This window comes from Chlamydotis macqueenii, chromosome 2 (genome assembly GCF_036417535.1).
Source record: "Chlamydotis macqueenii isolate bChlMac1 chromosome 2, bChlMac1.mat, whole genome shotgun sequence".
NCBI lineage: Eukaryota > Metazoa > Chordata > Aves > Otidiformes > Otididae > Chlamydotis > Chlamydotis macqueenii.
This window is the reverse complement of record NC_141557.1, coordinates 6,296,170-6,320,487: the sequence shown is the minus strand read 5'-3', so window position 1 is coordinate 6,320,487 and position 24,318 is coordinate 6,296,170. Positions and strand designations below refer to the sequence as shown.

The following is a 24,318-nucleotide window of genomic DNA, read 5'->3' as shown; positions in this document are numbered from 1 at the left end:
TTGGCCTTTTAATGTTCCCTGAAGGCTAATAAGCAGCTGTTGACCTAAGAGAAGTGAGTTTCCAAAGTCTGGGATGCTATTGGAGAGTATTCTGTCAGTCATCTCCTCTTCCTGGCACTTCTCTCTCTTGTAACCGTGACAGTGAGTTACCCAGTGGGAGTGGGGCTGCCCCAGGCATCTCAACACCTGGCTGCTCTTACTGTTAGTTCAAGAGAGTGAGGCTCTAACCTCCCAAATTGCTGATTCTGTTTTTGAATCATCATGCGAGGTTTGTGGCCAGTGTTGAAATCGGGCTTTGCATACCACGAACAGTTTATTTTTAACTTGCTAAAGGTTAAGGTTTCGGTGTTAGAAGTTTTTTTTTTTTTTGTTATTTTATATAATACATGGAAGAAAAATAATCATTCTTACAACTATTGTTAGCCTGTGCTGGAGTTGCTTCTTTGAGTATGAAACTTCCTGCTTTGCTTCCAATTCACCTGCCTCAGAGAGGTGCATAGGTTGGGCAGCCTAAACTTTTTCAAAGATTTGAAGGTAACGTTCGAATTGTGCTGGTTCCTGTGCACAGAATAAGTGTGATTCATTCCATTGAACTGTCATTTCTGAAATGTAAATTATGGATAGTAACACTCTTTCACAGGCTTTTTTTTTGTCAAAAGGTGAGCAAAATTCTCATAATGAGACTATGCGTTATAGCCTGTTTAGTGCAGATTGCCTGCTGTGCACTGACTTTCATCATGCATCAGGCAAATTAAATATCCAAAGTGCAATGTACTGAACTCATTACACAGAGTTAATGATTATTGACTCCATTTAGAGTTTGTGTTTCTAAGCATTTGCGTTTCTTTCTCAGCGTTTTACAGGAAACCAGATAGCAAAGATTTACAGCCAGAATCCTGAGGTCTACGTGCAAACTGAGGTTGGCTCGACTTCAATACGCTTATTGGAAAACACAGTTGAAAATCTTTTAAAACTGATTTTGTGGGAATGTCAGACTTTTTTACTAAAGAGTATTTTGATTCTTGTGTTTGGTTTAAGATTAAAATTGTGAATTTGATTATTTTATTTTATTTTTGGTTTTCTTAAGTTATTAGTCATCCAATAGATAAAAACTGGGCACCGGTTCTATCTTACATCTAACAGAGCAGTCTGCATTGGATGTCAGCTTTGTGGAAGAAGTTTTAAAAAACAGACTTTCATTTGGATGGTAATAAATTGTATGTACAGTAATTTGAACACAAACAGGTCATTAAGCACACAGTTGACATTTTCACACTTAGAACTCACCATCTGCATTCCAAAATGTGACTGCTCTGTTGTACAAAGCTGACATCCATGCAGATGTGTGTAGGAAAAAGCCTGCAATGGGCTCTAGACTTTTTTTTGTAGTTTTTCCTTTGAGGAGCTGCTTGGATTTTCTTACTACAAATGACTCGCATTGTGTAGTTGCTTTCCTTCTGATTTTTAATTTTCAGAAATCAGCTTGCAATTCCATTATTGTTTCAGTCTGTTGAGCCTGCATCTAGCTGTGGCTGAAAGGCCGTGGTTTGAAGCAAGGTGGAGACTCCATGCAGATGTGATGTAAATGAGGGAAGGACTCCTGTCCTGTGATTAGAATATGCCGAACATCCAGACCAATGAAGTCAGGCTGCTTATGTTTTTGTATTACTGCAGTTCTTAATAATATTGATCATAATTTTTTTGGTGACTTTTAAAATCAGGCCCCTCGGGGACTTCATGGGAAACCGAGTTGCAAAGTTGACTCTGTATTTTATGGGACAATACTTCTTTTTTTTTTCCATTTTTTCTTTTTAAAGTACATATTCTGTAACATTTGTGCTAGTAAGTGATGGAGTGAAACAACACTAATACAGTCTGATTATAAGCTTAAGGCTACATTTGGAGAAAAAATGCATTAGGGGAGGAGAGGTGGGTTTGTGGAACTGAGAACTAGTCAGACCAAGCTGAGACTTCGAGGGCTGGTTGCATTGATGACACCTTTTAGCAATAAAGGATATGCAAGATATGTTCGAGCACAAACTATCTTTATGCCAGAGTTGCTCTTGGGAACCCTCAGGAAGCACTTAGCAGCTTGGCTGTCTCAATCCACATGGAAGGTGGATATTTTTCCTTCTCTAGGTCAGCTTGCTGAACTGGCTGATTCACAATTTAACTTCATCCTTTTCCTTCCATTTCAGGCAGCTAGTGCCCACTGGGGCACCACAGAAGGTAGGCCTTCATTATTTAAGCACAATGTGATGCATTCTTAGAGAAAGAGATGCATGAAGAGCAAGCGCATCATTACATTTCCTGACCATTATAAGCACCTCTTAGTCTGTCTTTGAACACTGTGTGAAGCAGTGGTTTTGTGATCATTAATAAAAAACCCGTCACTGCTGGCTCACTCCACCAGTAAAGATTTGATTCTGATTGAGTGACAATCATATTTCTTCTGAATTAGTGCACACAATAAGGAATTTGTCAGCTTTTATGCCAGCTGCTTGGGAACAAATAATACTTGATCCTGCAGAAAGCTTGGCGGTAGACGGTTAACTTGGTAGTTTGTATAGGAGATTTGAAGTGGAAGGAAGTTTGTGCTGGATCAGTGCGTTGTATCACGTGGCTGGGGCATTTTTTGGGCCAGTATTAGAAGCTTTACAGCTGGGTTTAATGCATTGTTGGAACATATCCTGAGGCAGAGCTGCAGGTAGTAGTTCAGTTCAAAGCTGATTATTACCAGATCCTGGGAGTAACTCCTGGGAGGTCTGGGGTCTCAGCTGGAAGGAAGGTAAGAGTTCACGTAAAGATACTAGCAGAGCTTTACCAGAGCTGCTAAAAAGCTTACAGACGTGTGCTCTGGGTTGCCCACTGCATGGTTTCTGGACATTTTGCTGTTATCAACATATAAGTGTCTTTGGTTTCAGTTTTGTTTTTTTTTTTTAAGTAAGTGTTTTTCCCTGAAATGAGGTTCTGTGATACACTGAGCTTGTGAATTAATTCATTATAACATTAAGTATGCTAATATACTAAGTGTATTTTGCATATTTCAGAATAAAAAGCTCTTAACAGCTTTTATAATGATGTTACTTTGATATTGATATCTGCTGTATTCTTTAGGCAGTAAGATAGAACTGAATAATCCTTCTAGGTGTATTTTTGTGTGTTTTCTGTGCCAAACATTAAACATCTATTAATAATTGCTGCTACCAATTACTTAATTATTTAGTTTCTTTGAAGTGAACACTGATGGGACTCACTATCTCACATTTTTTCTTTCAGAGAATCTCTTTGGTTAGTAGTTTCGCAGCTTCCCTTTTCCTAGGAGCCTATGCACCCATCGATTACAGTGACGGTGAGTATGTGGGCTTTTCTCGTAGTAACAATTCAACAAGAAAATCTTCTTTTCCATCCTCATCTTACATAAAAGGGGGGGCAGGGTCTCCGTTATTTATTTTCAGTCTTAAAATTTTTAACAACAAGTATATTAGATTTTAAGCTAACTTACTCCTTTCAATTTGTTGTTACTTTTGATAGTGCTGTCAGCTGTGCTTATTTATCCCCATCGCACTATGATTCCCATTTCTACAAATTGGATCCACAGAAAATATTCTTAAATTGTAGCTTTTTTCATTACTTTATGATGTATAAAGGGATGTTGAAATATCTACTTAAAAGCATGAAAAAGTTGTAGATTTTTAAGCTAGACTTCATAGTTCTGATATTTGTTCTTTGGTTTTGCTGGTTTAGCTCTTGAGTTGCACAGGGTGTGAAGAAGATGAATATTGTGATTTCCTCCTCGCCCCCCACCTAACTAGAGTATGGATCTACAACAGAAATATCTTTTCAAAATGAACCAGCGAAAAAAGCATGAACCAAGCAAAAAAAATCCTAAACTCAGTTAAAAGGAAAATTTAACCTGCCATATCACTCTATTCATCATAACAAAGACAAAAAAAGTGACAAGGCTAGCGTCTCTCTTCTGTGGTGTGTTATCGAAGTTATCCAGCTTTTAAATGGCAATTTTGAATGGCAATTACAAAGGAAACCATTTTCCTGGGAGCTGTGCTGTTATTTCGAAATAGCATTTTTGGTTCCTGCTCTGAAACTAAGAGGAGATATATTTCAGAGCTGAAAGGTTAGATAACAAGGCTCTCTAAGGAAATTTTGCATTATAGAGCCATAGTTGACACCCATGTTAAGACCAGCTCGTTCTTTCTCCTTCATTGTTCCATCCAAGCTCATAGGAGAGGGCACAACACCTCAATTTTAGCTAATGGACAACTTATTCAATATCAGATCTCCCAGTTATACTTGAGACCTTAAAAATTGCAAGGCAATCCAAGCTTATTTTGCAGCAGTTGTGAGATTATTACATCAATCTTCTCGTCCTGTTCTGTTAGCCATGTGTTTTCACAGCTAAATTACATTTTTTTTTGTGTTCTATTGGCAACAATAACTCTTTGGAGATTTGCACTTTGCTCCTCAGTAGGCTCAAATGCTGAGCACTTCAGCCACCCAACAACCCACAGAACTAATTCATGTCCTGCATTTCAAAGAGAGATGCTGAGATATTCAAGGTACTTTTTCTGATAAAGAAATATGTTGATATTTTTTTTCTTTATTTTTCAGTGCAAGTGAAGTGTTAATTTTGATTAAAATGTTTGAAGATATGTGCATTAAAAATTATTGGTTTTGAGGTTGGCTTTTTTTTTTTTTTGTGGTGATGTTACCTTTGCCTTTTCCACTTGGAAGCGAGTGGGGGAAAACTGTGATTCTTCAATTTCGGAACATGAATAATTCTGTGTTTTGTTGAAAACCAAAACATTTTAAACTAAAGAAAATAAAAATTTGCTTCATTGGAAAATTTTCTTGGAAAATATATTGCATTTTTCAGACAGCTGTAGGAGAGCCTGTTCTGTTACACATCTGGATATTTATGGAACTTGAATAAATGTTATCTACTGTTCAGAGCATGTAAGATTATTAAATCTTTATGTGAAAAAACATAAGAACTAAGCAGGGTGTTAGAGTCCTCTTTACAAGACAAAAGATTTTTCAGCATTGTGAGTTGTATTTTGTCTTGTTCATTCTTTTCTTCTCTAACATAGTGTGAGAGAATTCTAATTCCAGTAATAAAATATAATTATAATGTATGCAGTAGTTATTTGGATCTAGCTGAAAAACTTGTTTTCTTGTCATTTACGATTTCTTGCAATTCACTTGATCTTCTACCTTGCACCTGTATATTGTAGTTTAAAATGCATCTCTCAAAATAATGTTCAGATAATAGACCCATTCTTCATTTCTGTAGGTTTAACTTCAGGTCATATCGTCTTTAAAAGACCCTGTCAAATTGTTTAGCTCTGCACAATAACTTATCTCTTCAAATTTGCAGGTTATTGTAGGAAGTGTGCTATTCAGTTTCAGGACTTTTTTATTTTTAAAGGTCCAATCCCGTAAGGTTCAGATCACTCCTCATGAATGGTTGAACACCCTGGGTGATTGATTTAAAAAAAAATCAAATTACATTCTGGTGGAATGAAGAATGATTTTCATTTCTATTGTGCAGATGTTAAAAGTAAGATACATTTGGGACCTAAACAACTTGAGCACTTGAAGCATTGTTTCTTTTAGAAGACACCTTAAAGAACAGCAATTCAGCTCTTGGCCTAGAGAAGCTTTATCTTTTGAAATGCTTTTCTAAGAGCCTTAGGCAAATCATAGCTTAGCATACTTGTTTTTGTTGTTCTATCAAACAAGGATGCTTTGAAGTGAAGCTTTTTCAAAAGGAAGCGTGGTGGGCTGAATTTACTCCTAATGTAGCTTGCGTGGTCTCAGCAGAGTTACACTGCTTATGATTTTAGCTCACTGAAAAGGCAAGCCAGAGTGCTGTGATACAGATGCACTTAACTGCTTATAAATGTATGCAAATATTGATCTTTAGTCTGTTGATTGATAAAACCAGTTAGTCTGCATCGTTTGGTCTTTGTAATGAAATTGGTTTTTGGTTTTGGTTTTGTTTTTTCCCCAGCATTGCAGCACTTACACTTTTGTATATGTAGTAAATATTAGCAAGTCCTGACTGTGCTCCTCATCGTGTTATGTTAAAAGTCAGTGATGCTTGCAGTGAAATACTGAATCCTGTTCATCCACATATTGACCCTTTCCTCAGTCCTTACTATACCGCGGCCTTGGCTTTTAACCTTCGTTGCTGATGGGGTGTCCGTTTGGAGTGACACGTCATAGGGCTGCCTTTGATTTTTATTTTTTTTCCTGTTAGTTCTCAGATTATTGCTTATTTGATATGTTATACTTAGCAGCATAGATCATGGCCAGAGGTGCTTGAGTTACGAGCTCACGGCGCATCACTCCCTGTGTAATCAAAGGAGAAAGAGAAGCAGTTCCAGGGACCATTCACCTGTTTTTTGTTTTCTGCTGACTGGAGGTTCTCATGTCTGCAATAGGGTAGGATGAATTTAGGCCAACTTTATTAATAATTCTTGTAAAATAGTTGTTTCACATCTTTTAAATGAGTTTCTGAGGGTGAGGTAAATTAGCTCATCTTTCTTTCCTCAGGGCATATTAAAGTCTGTGCAACTATATCTACCAGTCAATAAACTGAAGTATTGTTTCCATATAAGTTTCCATATAATATAAACTTATACCTTTTCAGTTATAAGGCTTGTCTTTTTCTTGTCTTATGCAAAAAAGATTGGAGGCTGTCCTTATGTCTTGCAAAATTGTGTTGGAGGATACTGGTTAAATGTTTCTCTAGGCTTGTGCAAGGGGAGAAATGATTTTTTTTTTCCAAAAACACACAGAAAATGCAACCAAACTTTCTCTAGTAAAATTCTTATTTATTTAACGTTTCTGTTGCTCACTGATTGATTTAATTTAGCGAAGGAGTTCTTGGCTTTTTAAATTAGAGACTTTGCCAGGAAAATTTATAGATTTACATATTTGCTCATAGAAAGCCTTGTTATGCCCAAGAGCTTGGGACACGAGGCTGCTGATGCCCTCTGCCTCTGTAAAGTGCAGACAGTGATGCTGGGAGTAGTGTATGCACGTGGACTTGTTGCAGGTGTGTGCCCTTCAGAATAAGAGTGCTGCTAGAGCCTGTGATGTGCTGGCCAAGATGTGGGTTGCATCCCTTCTCTCCCTCTGTGTCCCAGCATCAAAAGCATAGTCTTGTTCTACAGACACTGTGTTTGCGGTCACCTTCACCATCTTTGTGTTTTAAAAAGCTTAAAGATGTATTGAATGGAAGTAAATTTCAGGTTTTCCACTGAGAATGTGACTGTGTATCTGAGATAAAGAAATCATGGGCTAAACAGCCTTTGAAGTGAAAGTGTTAATCTAGAATAAGATATGATATGACCCTGAACAGTACTAACCAGAAACATACGGATTTTCAAGTTTATTGAGATGCATCATTAAAGGCATCTTAGAAATATAAGCAGGGGATGTGGAGTGCTCAATATGTTATAGAATCATGGGATGGTTTGGGTTGGAAGGGACCTTTAAAGGCCATCCAGTCCAACCCGCCTGCAAGGATCAGGGACATCTCCAACCAGATCAGGTTGCTCAGAGCCTCATCCAGCCTGGCCTTGAATGTTTCCAGGGGTGGGGCATCCACCACCTCTCTGGGCAACCAGTGCCAGTGTTCTACGACTCTCAGTGTAAAAAATTTCTTCCTTATGTCCAGTCTGAATCTGCCTCCTTCTGTTTTAAAACCATTACCCTTTGTCCTGTCACAACAGGCCCTGCTAAAAAGTTTCTCCTTGTCTTCAGTTGGGCTGTTCAGCATTTCTGAAAATCATAACTTTAGTATTTGAGGCTGGGCTCTCCAAACAAGGCTACATTTGAAAATAATTTGAAAATTTGACTTCTTGCCTTTTTTTTTTTTTTTTTTTTTGACTTCTAAGTCTCATGGCTTAAGATGCTTATATGATACTTAAAGGTAGTAGTGTAAAGCCATACCACCCAGGGGAAAAGTTCTTCATTGTTAGATCTCAGGTGAGCTCAACAGACCTTCAAGACACATTGCTGCATCACCTTTAGATAGTTGTAGTGAAGTCTTTGTCTTAAGGTGAAAGGTTTGGGGAGGAGTTGATCGGGAGACATCCATGTTCTTCCTTTTGCTCTTAGTTTGGGAATAACTGAATTGTCTAGTGCATTGTGCATCAGAGAAGCCTTTTCTGCTACCTTTAAAGGTGAAAGCTATCCAGAGGCTGAATCATCAGTATCCTTTATGCTCAGAAGAGCTGTAACCATTCTCTTTGAATGTAAAATATGCACCCATAAATTTTGTTGCCTGTAATGAGGTGGAATTTTCTAATACAGCACTGTCTTGTGTTTAATGATATGTGCTTCTTGTTCTGATCTGTCTTGTAGGTTCTGGTATGAACTTGCTGCAGATTTGGGAAAAGGTATGGTCAGCGTCCTGCCTTGATGTTTGTGCACCTGGATTAGAGGAGAAACTGGGTTGCCCTGTACCATCCCATTCGGTCCTGGTATGTGCCTGTCTAGAAGAGCTGTAAGCAACAAACAGGGCTTTGTGCTGAGTTCTGCTGATAGTACTTTCTTGGAGTGTATTTGTGTGTGTGCAGAAGCGTGCATGCACAGTTTTCCTCAGAGTTACGCTGCTTGATGTAACATTTCCAGGTATGTTGTGAATGTTTATGCCAGAGCAGAAACAGACATCTTTGAAAGCTGCCTGGTAGCTGGTGTCTGTCGTAGCTTTCAACATTGATGACCTTGAATTCTTGCATGCCCTGGGCTATGATGAGAAGTTTTGGTAGATGCTCCAGGGATAAGAATCTTTGGGTGCTTTGCCCACAAGCACCTGCTCACTGCAGAGCCGTGCACGGTATTTATTATTGCGGAAACAGAGCCCAACATTTGCATTTCTTGACAGGGACCTTGTTTTAAACTGTTTGTAGAGTTAATGAGGTAATCTTTGTGAATAATTTGGGATATTTAAAGCTCCTCAGTTCAGGCAGCATGATGGTGAAATCAAATCAAGCTGCACATTTAAAGTAAATGAATTTAGTCTTACTACCCAGGACAAAAAAGAGCTACTGCTTTAGCTGGTGCACATGTAAGAGAGCGTAGATACCTGTCACCTGAATTCAGTGCTGGTCTTCTGTAATGGAGAGGAACATATTAAAAAATCCTTATAGATATCATTGTGTTTTTTAAGGATAGTTTTCATCTTTTTTTATTTTTTATTTTTTTTTAAAATCTATGGCCATCAAATGTAGCTTAAAAGAATATGGTTCTTGACCCCTAAAATAATAGGGGTCATATTCCAGCATTTGATGTTGTCATGTATATTAATGTTGTGTTTCCTCTTATGTTTGCATTGAATTTCTAATTTTCTATGTATTAATATTCATGTATGTGTGCAAAATAGATGGATATGTTTATGTTACTTGATGTGAATAACTGGAGAGAGACCCAAAGCTAAAATGCTGCTATTTACTTAACCTGTTTTGAAGTCTGATCCAAGGGTATTTCTGTGAAGGTTCTCAACAACAAAAAAAAATTCGTTTCAAAATCTTTAAAATACTTATTCATACCTTAAATACACAGAAATTATTATAGCTGCTTTGGGGTTTTTCAGTTCTGTGTTACAATTGCAAGATTAATTTCCATTTTTTGAGCTTTTTTTCCTCTTTCTTTCTTTCTTTCCTTAGGGGCCCATTTCTCCATATTTTACTCAGCGTTACGGGTTTAGCCCAGAGTGTAAAATAGTAGCATTTACAGGAGACAATCCAGGTGAGATGGTTAAATTTATAAGATTCAGTGGATAGGATTATATATGTTCTAATATCTAAATCGATCTTATTGATTCTCAGATGAAGGAATATCGTGTTTATCAGCATTAATACCTTTTTCCAACAGCCTTCCATCACTGTTTCTTCTGAGATATAGACATCTCGGATAAGCTGAGTATGACAAATGAATTTTCTTTCGCCTAGTAATTAGATGTTACTTCGTTTACCTCTTGATAACTTCAGTTCTGGTTTTCCTGCCCCTAAGAAACTATTCTTACTCTGAACTCTGACATTTTAACTTAGAAAATATGAATTAAAAAATTGCCGTTGTATCTTTTCAAGCAGAAAGGTGGAGATGGACCTGTAGGCTTTCTCTAAGAGTTAGACTTGTCCTTTTGTCAGACTGGTAGATCTCAGTATAAGGGAAGATGTAGGTAGTTAGTGGTCAGTGTAGGTTAGTGTAGGGTCAGTTTTTGGAATCCTGGAGACTGTTTCAGTGTGGAGCAAAGTTGTCTGTTTCTCAAACAACAGTGCAGATTTGAATCAAGATGGAGGCTTCACCATGGTATGTTTTGCATTCATATTCTGAGAAATGGTTAAACTCTTCATTTCCCAAAAGTCCAATTTTTTCTTCCAGAGGTTCCTGCTTAGTCCAATAAATCTGTGAGTAGCCTGATGTAAGTGGAAGTGTTTCTGCTTTAAAGTGTGGTGTTAAGTAAGGATTCACTGTATTTAAAATCTGAATATGTAAAACATTAGAGGATCGTGCAGTTCCAGTCTTTTGTCTTGAGCATTTTGATTCTGTTAAAAATCACTCCCTCACCCAAATGCTTTTACTCTTTTCCAGTGTATAGGTCAAGGCCATCATGAGCTTATTTGTCCTTTATATTGTTCTTTGAGACGGTGAATGTGATGTATTCTGATGTTTCATGCAACGTGCTATAATTGAGTCAAATGAGTAACTTTTTATCTGGTATTCTGATTTTTTGCTTTCAGCATCATTGGCAGGGATGAGGCTTCAAGAAGGAGATATTGCAGTAAGTCAAAACATATTCCCAGAAACTGTCCATATCCCTGAATAAGTGAAATATATTAAATGTAAAATAGCTGTAGGTTGTCAGTTAAATTTATCTGCTAGTGTTGATTTTCTGTTTATTGGATTCATACTTGTTTTATTTCTATCAATCTGTAAGCTGCCTGAAAGATTTTAAGTAAACTCTTGTGATTATTTTTAACTAATGCTCCAAACATTAAAACCTAAGTCTCCATCTAATATGTATTTCACTGATGTGACAACCGAAGTCAGAGCTACTTCAACACAAATCCAATTGACTTAATGTGTAATTTAAAAACAATTAGTGGTAATAACAAATGGTTTTAATTTAATTTCTGTATTGCTTTCCATGCACATTGTGATAACGCTTCAATTATTTTTTTTTCTCTCCTTCAGATTAGCCTTGGCACAAGTGACACATTGTTTCTGTGGATCCAAGACCCAACTCCTGCCTTAGAAGGTCATATCCTCTGCAATCCTGTTGATTCTCAAACATATATGGCACTTTTATGGTAATATCATTTATTTTTTTTGTACATCTGGGATCAGTAACATATTTCTTTCTCTGTGCTAGCTTTTTTTATTTCTTTTGCAAAATGATAATGAATAGAACATTCAGCATTCTATATGGTATATGGCAATCTACTGCTGAAACATTTGCATCAACATTATAGCATTCTGTTGTAGTTCAGCCCCGATTGGGACCAGACTATGCAGTCTCTCTCCTGCTCCCCCCACCCTCCGAGAGAATAGGGGGAGATGATATAAGGAAAAACGGCTCAAGGTTTGAGATAAGGACAGGGAGAAACAGACCGTCACGGGCAAAACAGACTCGACTTGGGGAAAACTATTCATTTATTTCTAAAACTAGCAGGAGAATGAGACAGGGAACAAGATAACCTCCCCCCACCCCTCCCTCTTCCCGGGCTTAACATTATCTATACTACCTCCCCTCCCGAGCGGCGTGGGGGGGAAAAGGGAATGGGGGTCGCGTTCAGTTCATCACGTGTTGTTTCATGCCGCTGCTGCATGGTCGGGGGAAGAACTCCTCACGTTCCTCCCCTGCTCCAGCGTGGGGTCCCTCCCACCGGCCACAGTTCTTCGTGAAACTGCTCCGGCGTGGGTCATCTCTTCCATGGGGTGCAGTCCCTCCAGAACAGCTGCCCCAGCAGGCCCTCCACGGGCCACAGCCTCCTTCAGGCACCCGTCTGCTCTGGCGTGGGGTCCTCCACGGGCTGCAGGTGAATCTCTGCCCCTCCGTGGACCTCCATGGGCTGCAGGGGGACAACCTGCTCCACCATGGTCGTCACCACAGGCTGCAGGGGAATCTTGGCCAGGAGCCGCATTACTCTTCCCCCTCCTTCTTCACTGACCTTGGCGTCTGCAGCCGTTCCTCACAACAGGCTGGCAGACGTCTCTCAGAATCCTTTTTACATCTTATTCACTTCTCATCTCCTCTCCACTTCTTGCAGCCAGGCTGGGCCGAGTTGGGCCCAGTCGGCTACCCGGTGGGAGGCCAGAGGGTGAGGCCTGCAAGGCCCACAAGGCTCGCGCCTCCCCCTCTCTGCCCCTGCTCGGCTGCTTCACATCTTCTCTCTTTTTTTTCAGTTTTCCCCTTCTTAAATACATTATCGCAGAGGCATTATCACGGAACATTCTGCTACCAATTGGCTTGGCCTTGGCCAGCAGCGGGTCCGCCCTAGGCCTGGCCGAGTCCACTGAACAAAGGGGAGCGACTTCTAGCAGTTTCCTACAGAAGCTACCAGCTTAGGCCCCCCCTCACTAAACAAAACCAGAACACATTCGTGTGGTTTAATTTGAGTAACTGACACTGCAGAGTTGTGAAGAATAAATTCTCATGGCAATAAAAAGCTGAAATAATTTTTACATGTACATAGCGCCAGTTCACTATGAGTCTATGATAATACACTTAATGTACAGAAATAAATCTTCTGAAATACAATCATGTGAAATATCAGAAGCTTGACCCGGCTATATAACTTCCATGCTCTTCTAGGGGTCCAGAGGGGATGTAATGAGGCAGGTGAAGATTCCCTTTTCAGAGAGGAGTATAATCAGTGCTGTTCAGGGATGTATTAGGCTGTGCTTGTGGAAAATACTGAGATCTCTGAAACGCAGCTGAGAGAATGATCCTCATGATAGCTTTTGGCTGCTGTGTTTCAGGAACTGTTTGGCCCCTCGCCAGTCAAATAGGTGGAAAGGTGGCCTGAAGCTATGTTTTTCCTCACTGAGTCACTGTATTAAGGTCATAGTGTTTAGGCAAATATTTGCAAGTAATATGCTGATGAATTTTGTGTCTAAATCCCCTGGATTTGTAGGTGCTTGAAACTCAAGATTTCAGCTGAAATCTGCCCTTTAACTGTAATGTTGAGTCTTATCTGTATAGCAATAGGATACTGTAGATGACAGTGGGAACAGTGTTTGTGAACTTGAGTTCAAAAGCATGATGTGAATTGCAAGTCACTGAGTTTCATAGTTTGATTTCCCTGCAGGTTTTTTTTATTCCTTAGGTTTTGCATTCAAGTTTCTCTTTTTCCCAATATTTTTCCTACTTTTGCTCTGTAGAAGAGCTATATAAACAACCTGGTTGTAATAGGAAAAGAGATTCTGAGGTGCTTTTTCTGAGTAACTGTTACAACACCAGTCTTTTACTGCAGCTTAACATTTGCAGAAGGCCAAACCTGCCTTTCAGAACACAAGATATTTCTGTAGCCGTGCAGTTATAAAGAGTTCCTGGTCCTCCTACCTAGGCATTTCTGCCTTGACACAGCCCCTTTTGCACTAATGCCCCTTTATTTCTAGGATATTAGAATGAATAGGGGACCCTCAGTTAGTAGAAAAAGAGTGCCAGAGTATTTGTACAGAAAACTCGAGTAACTTCAGCTGCTGCTAGCAAGCAAGTTAAATAATCTCCTTGCTCTCTTTCTGGACATTTCTGTGCCTTTCCTGCAGAGCTGCTCTGATAGCTCCATGCTGGAGAGCATTCAAACTGCTTTCCTTTGCGTCTGAGTCCAATGCTGCAGTATTTTGCAGGAGTCTTATATTCATAGAGGAGGCAAAGGAGGTGACAGCATAAAGGGTGCAAAGACCAACAAAACACTGAACAGATGCATATTTTACAGCAAGGTTTACGGCTCTGGACCAGAAGCATGCAGATGCAGCTGTTGTGCTTTCCTTTGCCAGATCCTGGCATGGAGCTAGACCTCGTGAGTCATGTTGGACCCAAGCTGGCTCCATACCGGTACCATGCTCCTGAAATCATAAATGCAGTGTAGAGACACTCTTGCTCCTCCTTGAGTAGTCATCTCGGAGTGAGCTTTTTAGCGCCGTGTCAGAGTACTTCTCTGAGGAGATGTCAGCCTTTCAGAGCTAGCCTGGGTCTAGCGTGGTCTGCCAGACTGGATCTAAGCTGACTCATTGGAGAGATGTATACCAACATCTCTGTGTTGTGTTTCTCAATATATCCTGTAATGTTTGTTTTCTTTCTTATCTGGTTTTCTTCCTCTCTACCTCTTTCCATAATGAACAAGTGATTATATCTTTTAGCTTGCCCGGCTTGTTTCAGCTGGTACAATGAACACCAATACCGAGTAAAACAACAAATTGCTTAAAAAAATATAGAGTCAAATGTTTTGGAAAATGCATATGGTATGTTTGTGTGTTTCAGTTTTAAGAATGGCTCTCTGATGAGAGAGAGGATCAGAGACAACTGTGCTTCAGGTTCCTGGGATGAATTTTCCAAAGCCTTATCGTCTACTGTTGCTGGAAACAATGGAAACTTGGGTACGAGCCTTAGCAGGGCTGGGAGTTCCAGGGTTTGTTTAGACACATACTTCACTGGGTGTTGTACCTACTTTTTACTTGGGTCACGGTAAAGGCCAAGAACTAAGTTAACTGGAGCAAGGGAAATTCCTAATGAGTACATGGAAGTGCTCTGTTGACAGACTAAATGTCGTTATAGTATTTTCCTTCAATATTCACTAAATAAGAAAATTAAGGAGATCTTTTGGCTGTTGAAAGAGTGTTAGTAGCATCTTAGCTGTAGAATGTTTAAAACTAGTAATTTCTGAAGGAGGCTTTCATTAAAGTTTGTTTATTTTTCTGAAGACTCAAACTAAGTGAATTAAGTGGCTCCATATTATTTCTTTCTCAGTCATAACTCTAGAATCTTGTTCATGCATGTGAAAAAGTGGTGATGTCAAGTGATACCCAGATTTCCTATATTTTCCCCAACGTAAGTCACAGAGTCATTTCACTCCTGTTGTTTCCCCACATTATGGTAACTGAATGAAATTAAACAAAATGATGATGATTGATAGAAATATTTTAAAAATATAAATAAACCCATGTATTTGAAGTTTTACATTTTCTTTCCTACTGTTTAACATTTTACAAGTGTACTATATAGCTCTGAAATAAGTTATTGAAAGGTGAGCATATGTGTAATCAAGATTAAAATTTAACCATTGCAGAACTGGATTTGAAATCATCACCATCATCCTAGATCCAAATTGACGTGACTAAAATTAATTTTAAAACTGTAGGGAGCAAAGTTTTAAAATGTAGATATTTAAGCTGTAGAAGACTTCACTCCTTAGGAAAGTAAATTGAAGATATGGTTTCTTTGTGAGGTTAGCACTGATTTTTCATTTTTAGAACCTCTGTTACACTGTCTGTCAAATCCAGTCTCTGTGGGATATTAAAATGACCAGGAATCTCTTTTCACTAGAAGACAAATCAATTTGGGTGTTTCAGAAAATGGGAAGAAGTTATTCCAAAACCCAGAAGTCAGTCACTTTAGACAGTATTAAAAAAATGGCAGTTGATGAAAATACTGGTATTGATTTCAAGGATACCAGGACACTGCCTTCAAGTTTTGAAGTTTGTATTATAGTATATTCACTTGGATATGTCAATCCCCTATAAATGAGTGTTTCATGAAAGTCATCCTCAGTAACCTGTGTGCCTGGATAACCTCTGGGTATATGTGTAAAAATACAGTAATCTCCATAATCTGCGTTCCTGAGAGAAGCAGAGCAAAGAAGTAAATGGTTAGGCACCTTCCCTTTTATCACTTGTTCCCTGCACTCCCTGTTGGGTGAGAAGATGCCCCTGGAGAGGTTTGAGATGGGCAGAAGCAGCTGCTAGGGTGAAGCTGGGATGACAGTAACGGGTAGCAAATCAGGAAGGAGAAGTGGTCACCAGATAAAGGATCCTGTTCTATCTGGGAGGTACCTGAGAGGGCTAATAAAACCACCAAGTTTACTTGAAGACCTCATCTGCCAGATTCAAGGTGGCAGCAGGGTCGGAAAGGAAATTTTGGCATATACATCCCCTGGCAGGGCCTGCAGATCTGTTGCCCAGTGTTACCTACTGGCAGGTTTTCAGAATGTTTAACCGAAAAGACTATGTGTGCTAAAGCACAGTACTATTTTTTTTTTTTTTTTTTTTTGGCTAGTATTCATAAATTTGTTCCAAAGATCTGAACCTTAGAAACTCTCCTTAGTTTCTTAGCTATCCTGTGCAATTTCTCTGTCCTCATTTTCTGTCTCCTTTCTTGAATATTTTTTTTCTGACCAACCCTTCTTGCTGTCAACACAAAAGAAATCTTTTTCACACTTTTTGTCTGGCTGTCTACAAAGCATTACTGCATTTCTTCAGATCTCATAAAAACTATTCAGAGATCAGCTCTGCTTCATGATTTAAAATATCTGATATTCTCTAATAAGCTCATGAAATCTAATCCAGTGCATGAAATGTTCCAGTATTCTTCTTACTAAATTACTGTTTTTTTCCTGTTTTTTCTTTCTTTTTCCCACCTTGCATATGACCTATTGAAACTATTTCTAAGATGTGTAATACATAATCTACATTACTTGCATATGTGTGTGTTCTGGTGGGCGTGTGCACTTTTGCAGGCTTGTTGTAAACTGAAAGTAGTTAAATATGATAAATATGTGGACTGGAATTAGTTAAGAAATAGGCTGTGTAGTGATTCAAATATCTTTCCAAATATGTGATAAACATTTGTTATCGTTTTAGCTGTGTGCTGAAGTACGATTCTAACTTTGGACTGGGAGCAAACATGACACTCTTTAATGTTCCTTGATGCAGGTTTCTACTTTGATGTGATGGAAATTACTCCTGAAGTAGTTGGGATTCACAGATTTGACAGAGACAACCGAAAGGTAGTAATAATCTAGTTAACATCTCAAACCTTTCTTGATGCAAGTCCCTGTGATGATTTTCATGAGGAAGTATTTGGTCGGTAGCTTGAGAGTATCTACAATGTACAGTCTGAACTAGAACTTATACAGGTTTTTTTTGAGGAAATATTTCCTTTACTGGAAAGTGTGAATTTACTGAAACCAACACTGTTTTTGAAACAGGATTAGCTTTACGCTTATTGAGAACTTAGTACACTTACATGACTTACTCCCCAACTTCTAAGGTTCAGACACACAGATAAGGATGTGTTGAAATATTGGGCTATAATATTTTGTCTTTTATCTTGCTCTAAATGTGTATGTAAAGTAAAAACCTCGTTTTGCTGTCCTGCCTGTGTTGGAGTACATACAAGCTACGTAGTGGTATGTAAGTAAACACGGGCTTAAGTCCAATTGGAATTAAAATAGAAATTATGTTTTGGAAAGGAAGGTTCTTTGTATCCTTTTTTATTTTCTTTTCAAGAATGGATGTTATTTAAGTGTCTGACTTTCTGGGTGGTACTGAAGCTCAAGAGATGTCTTTGATTGATCATGACTCCCAGTCTATTAGACTTCACCTAGGAGAACAGAGATTGATACTGTCTTGTGTTTGCAGTGTAGCACTAGTCTCTTAAATGTTTGCTGTTTAAACGAATGCTTAATCACTTCTAGCTGTTTTACAAGTTGTAGGCACTTACTGTAGTACATGGAAAAATTCAACTTTTTGTCAAAGATTCTTTGTAGTTGTTTGTAGTTCAATATTTTCCTACCTCCTTTGCCTTTCTCATATTCTGGTTGATGAAAGGACAGAAAAATATTACATAGACAAACTAAATTAATGAAAAGATTACATGGTTTCACTTCTATGCAGACAGAAATAGATTCAGACTTTCATAATGTTACTTAATGCATCTGAATTTTATCTACTTGCTTTAATTTTATATTTTTGAGATACTGATTCTTAAGCAGCCTTTAGTGTTGGGAAGTGCGTAGAGAAAAGTTTACAACTTGCAGTAGAACCTCTTCCCATCGTGCATGGATTTCAAGTTTCAGGGATTTGCCAACAGCACCAAGGTTATGGGTTGCGTCCTCTGTCATCAGTCATGAGGTCCATCTTGTGTGCATGAGTGAAGAACTGGGCCTAGATGAAAGCAGACTTCAGGGTGAAGAGAAGGATAACCGACTATATATCTGTCTTGTGTTTTTAACCAGTCTCCAACCTGGCATTGTACACTGTGTGAGGTGCTTGTTAACTTAATGTATTCCCTCTTTGATACAGGTTTTGGACTTTCCAAAGGAGGTGGAAATACGGGCGTTGATTGAAGGGCAGTTCATGGCCAAGAGGATTCATGCTGAAAAGCTGGGGTATAAAGTCAGTAAGTATGATGAAAAAGCTGCAGAACTAATGGCACTAGGGATCAAACACAAAGATAAGAGTTCCAACCGTAATGTCAGTGTTGTGGTTCTTGTCCTGCCTGACGGATACAGAAACTGGTATAATTCTAAATTAGCCTCCTGGAAAAATTTTTGACAATGTGTTGAGGGCAAGTTTTTGTAGATGTTAACTTTAGAAGGACCAATGGTCTAACTTCAAGATGACTTTTTTTCCCAAGTACTCTTGCTATTTCATTGTTACTGAGCTGCATTGTCAATTTTTGAATAAGAGTGTGGGCTTCGATAGCTTGTTAAGTGAAAAGACAACCAGCCTTCTGCCTGAAGCACAAGACTGTAACTCAGAACATCTGAAATCTATGTTCAGTTCCTGGATCTGCAATAAGCGGGTCACTTACCTCTTTACCTCGCTTTTCTGTTAATAAAGCAGAAGCCCTTTCCCTCTCTTGTGATTTAGAAAGCAAGAGATCTTGCTCCCTAGAATTTATAATATGAGTAGGTTTTAGCACACTATAAGAACAAAACCAGCCAGTATTTTCCCTATAAAAGTGGATCAGATCATTACTATCTGTGCAATTCTACAAAAAGAATACAGACAAGTTGGTAAGATGTTTTATTGGCATTTTCTGTCAGTGTATCAGCTGGTGGCATCTTGAAAAATACTGCATTAACTCATCTTGAGGGTTTTTAACCAATGTTTTATTTTTAAAAATTGTATTATTTTTATTTGTATCCTGACCTCCTCCTTTACAAGCTAAGCCTGACCTCCTCCTCTACAAGCCGTTAGCTTGACTCCTACCTCCAGGCTTTTATCCATAATAATGAAGGATATAATTTTTTTTTTATTTTTAAGAGAGAACTCCAAGAGCTGAAAGTTGATAAAATATAGAGATACTGGAACAAATCGCAAGACTTGGCACCACCACCTCATAAATCTACACTGTAAAGATTTTCCTGTTAGATGTTTTCTTATATACTTGAAACTGTATTTATTTGTGGAGTTTTTTTATGGAGACAGGCAGAGATTCAGATAGATTGTGTTTAAAATACCTGTTTATCCTTCATTCTTAGATTCTGCTGCACCGAAAGCTGACTTATGTAGCCTAGAAAGCTTGTGGCTGAAGAGGATACTTTTGCACTGTGTAAATGTCAGGGGTTAGACAAATACCAGAGTGTGAGAAGAACTATTTAAGATATCAGACAACTCTGATACAGAAACAAATGGGTAGAAATTATCAGTAAATACATTTAGGCTAAGTAGGACAGCCAAAAAAATAACTAGTTTTTGGATGTGGCTTAGTAAGCTTTAAAAATTTATTTATTTATTTTTTTTTAAATGCTGTGGATGCCTACAGTAAAAAGGAGATGGGTGTGATTGTGTTGTGTTCCTGTAGATTCCTTGGAACTTTGTATGCTTTTGTTTTGTTGCATCCCAAGGGTCTTTTAGCTATTTGGTAACTAACAGATGAGTTGCTTTAAAAAAGAACTGCTGTGCGTAGTGTAGGCTGTGCGCAACTCCCATTTTTCCTTGGTGGTATTATTTAAATGTCATATTCTGTTATTTGTGTAGTGATGGCAGGCTTACGTCTGCATTTGTTGTGTGACAGCTCTGAAAACAGGGTGTGTTCTGAATGTGTTTCAGGGTACAGATGAGCATTATGGGGATTACTCTGGTATTACCAGACTTTCTCTTGTTTAATAGCTGCTGGTTTTTAGGCTGCTTTTTTTTTTTGTTTTTAATGTGATTTAAAAGCTTATTTATCTTTTGGATGAAATATACAGCCAGGACCCTTGTGTTTATTCAGTTCCTTTTAGGCCTTGACTACCTGGGGAATTTACTTTGATTTTTCCAGGAATCAAGCTAATTTACATTCAGAAATATAATCTCAGCAGTGTAAATCTTGGAGGCTGTTGTTGTTTACACCAGTGGGAGAATACAGTAATAACTGCTCACAAGATCTGGAAAGTTCTATGATGACACCTATTAAATTGATCTGATTCAGAAATGGAAGCGACAGGGTCAGTTGCAGCGCTTTGCTGCGATGTCCTGATGTTTGTGTGGTGCCATTTCAGTGGTGCAAATGAGTCAGAAACCCAGCTAAGAGTTTCTCTAGCTCTGGCACCAAGGTGCTGGAAAATTATTTTGGCAGAGTCATGGACCTGCCTCTGTGTTCTTGTGCCAAATGCAGTTTGGATTACTGTAATCTGGAAAGCAGCAGCATACATGGAAGAGAATTTTATAAAAATAAATAAATAAAACTTTGTCATATGGAGTTCTTGGTTATGCACTGTGAACATGACGAACACTAGATAATCCCTTAGAATTTACTTCCAGTTAATGAATATATTATCTTGCTAGGAGCAGTATTTTGAATCCTTAGTCTGGCTAGCTCTGCAGGAAGAAGTGCAATGATGCTGAACGAGTGTTTTATGTGTGAGGTTTTGTTCCCAGTTTGATATATCTGGTACATTATAGATCTTATATAAATTACAAATAATAGTTTAAAAAACCCCTTAAAACAGCTCTTCAGGTGCTGTTTGTACTTGTGCACAGGTTTCAGTGCGGCTCATGTGCCAGTAGAGGGCAGGGGATCCTGTCTGATGGTTTTTTCCTTTGAGGCTGGGATGTGTGTGTCAGCCTTGTTTTGAAAATGGCACAGAGTCACCAGATGATCCCTAGGAGAAAAGTTAAACCTTACATTAATCGTGATTTAAGGGTTTTAAAAGTGTGTGTCACTCTGTTCTAATTTCTCTAATCTTTCTCAATCAGATTTCAGGGGAAATCATTCAGTAACACCCTGTATCCTGTTTTGCTTATGTCTTAGGGGGTGGATAGAATGTTGTGATCTAGAAACAAGCAAGTGAAGTTTGGTCTGTCCCCGTTGTTTACATCCTCTGATTCAGAGATTCTTGTAGATAAGATGAAGGTTTGCTATTCTGCCTTTATTTTCCTGGATTGTATCATAAACACCTTCTGTTTTGTCACTTCCTTTTTCTGCTTGCAGCCGTCCCCTTTTGAAAGCTAAAATCACAACTGGAGTTCAGAGACTGGTCATACTGACATGCTTGCTGTGTGGTTTGGGGACTCTGAAGTCAAACCCATGGTAACTTCATAGAGAAATGACTGTGTCTGCAGCTTAGTGACAGAGATGATCACAGCAGCTATAAAGCTGTATGGTGGTTCAGACTGATCTGCCAGTATATACTTTAATAATCTTGATGATTGCTTCAGTGTTGCTTCTCTTCCTCACCAAGCAATCCTAAAATTCATATCAACACTGGCTGGAGAGCATTGCAGTGGTCCTTGCTTGAACCTAGTGAGGCTGTTCTGGTGAAGACTCACAAAACTGATTATTTTGGGGAGCAGAACCCCTTGCCCACTGATGGGTGAAGTAAATATTGCCTTGATGTATGTTATGTAGGACCAGGAAAACAGCACACAGGTGGGGGTTCCAGGGTTGATCACACATGTAGTCAATGGATGTTTGGATGATGTGCTGATCTACAGCGTAGAAACGTTCATGTCAATGGTAATCTGAGTACTAAGTCTGTACATACTGGCTCAAGTGTGTGCTAGAGTTGTGTTAAATAAGCTTTTGTGAGACTGCAAGCAGCAATTAATAAATCCTGCCTTGTAGGTAGGCTGATTATCTGGGATGGGGTCTGTGTTGAAGCTGTTAGCTTCAGAAAGGGCTTTCTGCCTTCACATTGTTGTGCCTGTCAGTGGGTTCATAATACTCCAATTGCCCCTTGTGCAGTTTGTGTCATATTTATGCCTTTAGGAATCTGATTCTGCCACCTAACTGCCAGTACCAGGGGGAGATGGATAGAAGGTGCCAAATTTTACAAGCGCAAGCTTTGTCCATAAAATCCTGCGTCTGTGTTTATTATGTAATTTACAGTTTCTTATGTACATAAATCCATTGCTTGCAAACAGTGCTGGTGCCCTGAATTCTACTGACTGTACTCGGTGTTTAAGTACTGACTGGGGTGACAGAGACATGCCTGTGGCTTTGCGCTGGTGTAAGAATGAACCAGTGTTCTTCCTGAAGTGCTACCTGTTACTGGTATTTCAAATGTGTGAAAGGGATGCATCCTTAAACAAAACAGGTCCTGCAGTGCTAGGAAAAAAGGGAAATGTCAGAGGATGCTGGGTGTGATTTTTCAGTGGTTAGAGGGGGAACTTACATTTTCTGAAGAGCTCAGTCCAAGATTACATCAGGGCAAACTCAAAGGTGACAAATTTCTTTTTTCTTTCAGGTGATGTTTTCTTCTGATGCTTTTTTCATCAGGTTGACAGTGGTCATAATGTGCGGCTTTTTATCTGCAGGGAAGGCAGTCTGATGGAGTGAGGGGAGCTCAGGAAATATCAATTAGTATAACATGGAGCGATTGTGTTTCATTGTTCATGTTGTCTTGTGGAGGCACAGAAACCGCAGAAGCCCCAAACCACGGGGCTGTCACTTCACAGCGAAGTGTTGGCCCATCAGAAGATGAAGTGGCGCTCTGATTTGGCAAGGCTAGATGCCTCTGGTCCTTGGGACAGTCTGGGATGGCTTTGTGTCAGGCTGAGACAGGTTTTTCTGCTGGTGGTTGTCTTTGGCTTTTGTGATTGTAATCGCTAAAACTCTTACCGATTACCAGGAACATTGAGGTACTTGTTCTGTGCATTGCCTTTGCCTTCACCGCTGAGTGTGTTTGTCTGAAATGAGGAACACTGTGAGTGAGGCCATTTTGTAGTTGCATACAGATTAAATTGATGTTTATACCCTGCGGGATTTAAATTTCTTAGAGAAATCAATACTAAAATGTTGTGTTGGCTTTGTGCTTGTCTCTTGCTGTTTGCTGCTAAGATTGCTGATGTTTCAGCAGCATGAGGATGACCGCTTTTTAGAAGCCTTGTGCTTCAGCAAGTGAGTGAAAACAGTTTAAAAATAATTAGAACACAGTGCCCTTCACTGGAGGTTGAAATCAGCGGTTTAAAATAATAGTGAACAGTGATAACAGTCAGATTGGAGCATGCATGGGTAGAGATGGGGCAGAGCATACCACTTGGTACGAGGTACAAACAGACCATAAATACCACCCTTGCCATTAGATCTTCAGCCTATATTTTTGCAGGAGGAGTGTTGGCTCAGGAAGGACTTTCAAATTCATCAAAGGCAGGATCTTCCTCCCAGATAAGCCAGTGATTCTGCTGCAGAGGATATTTGTATTTTCTGATTAAAGTTCTGGCTGATAAGAGTGCCAGTGTGAGACGGGCGATACCTTGCCAAGAACTTGACTGGATCCCCTCTTGCTTCCCACAGAGCATCAGACTTTAATCGCGTAGCAGAGCCTTCTAGGCACGATCAAGCCAGGCTTGGTTTTAAGCCGGTGATCTAGAGTGAGACATTGGTTAGCTCATTACCAATTCCCTGACCAAGTATTTTACAAAAAGGGCTTTTTATTATTACTTGGCTCAGGAGAGTACAGTATCAGTTTAACTAATTTTTAAAGGGGTTAGATGAAATATCTCTGAAGGAAATGACCTAATGTGCTATAAGGAAGCTGCTTACGTGCTCTAGAATTTTTCATGCAGTGGCTATTGTCTTGCTTTTATTTTGTTTTATTGTTGTTATACATATACAGGAAACACAATGAAGACAGAAAATCTGAAGAGTTAATAAAAAGATTGTAGGGGATACTATCTGTCTATCTTTCCTGACACAATGATAAAATGTTGTCATTGTTTGAACAATCACTTTTAATGTTTGGTCAGCAAAAGACCAAATATGTGTAAATGGTTCAATTCCTGTGCCCTGACATTAGGAGACATTGTTTATGACTGTTTCAGTGGATGTACTGTTCAAGCAGTATTCAGAAA

General features: G+C 39.0%; 1 protein-coding gene across 1 annotated transcript in view; it reads left to right on the top strand.

Annotated features, from left to right (window-relative positions):
• Positions 1–24,318, top strand: part of XYLB (xylulokinase) — an 87,123-nt gene that overhangs the window by 8,328 nt on the left and 54,477 nt on the right. Inside the window, exons 7-15 of the mRNA XM_086741789.1 lie at positions 854–919; positions 3,280–3,352; positions 8,395–8,513; positions 9,699–9,780; positions 10,776–10,816; positions 11,230–11,345; positions 14,522–14,637; positions 16,969–17,042; positions 18,340–18,436. Of these exons, the coding sequence (XP_086597915.1) occupies positions 854–919; positions 3,280–3,352; positions 8,395–8,513; positions 9,699–9,780; positions 10,776–10,816; positions 11,230–11,345; positions 14,522–14,637; positions 16,969–17,042; positions 18,340–18,436 (784 nt within the window). The remainder of the gene's footprint in view (positions 1–853; positions 920–3,279; positions 3,353–8,394; positions 8,514–9,698; positions 9,781–10,775; positions 10,817–11,229; positions 11,346–14,521; positions 14,638–16,968; positions 17,043–18,339; positions 18,437–24,318) is intronic.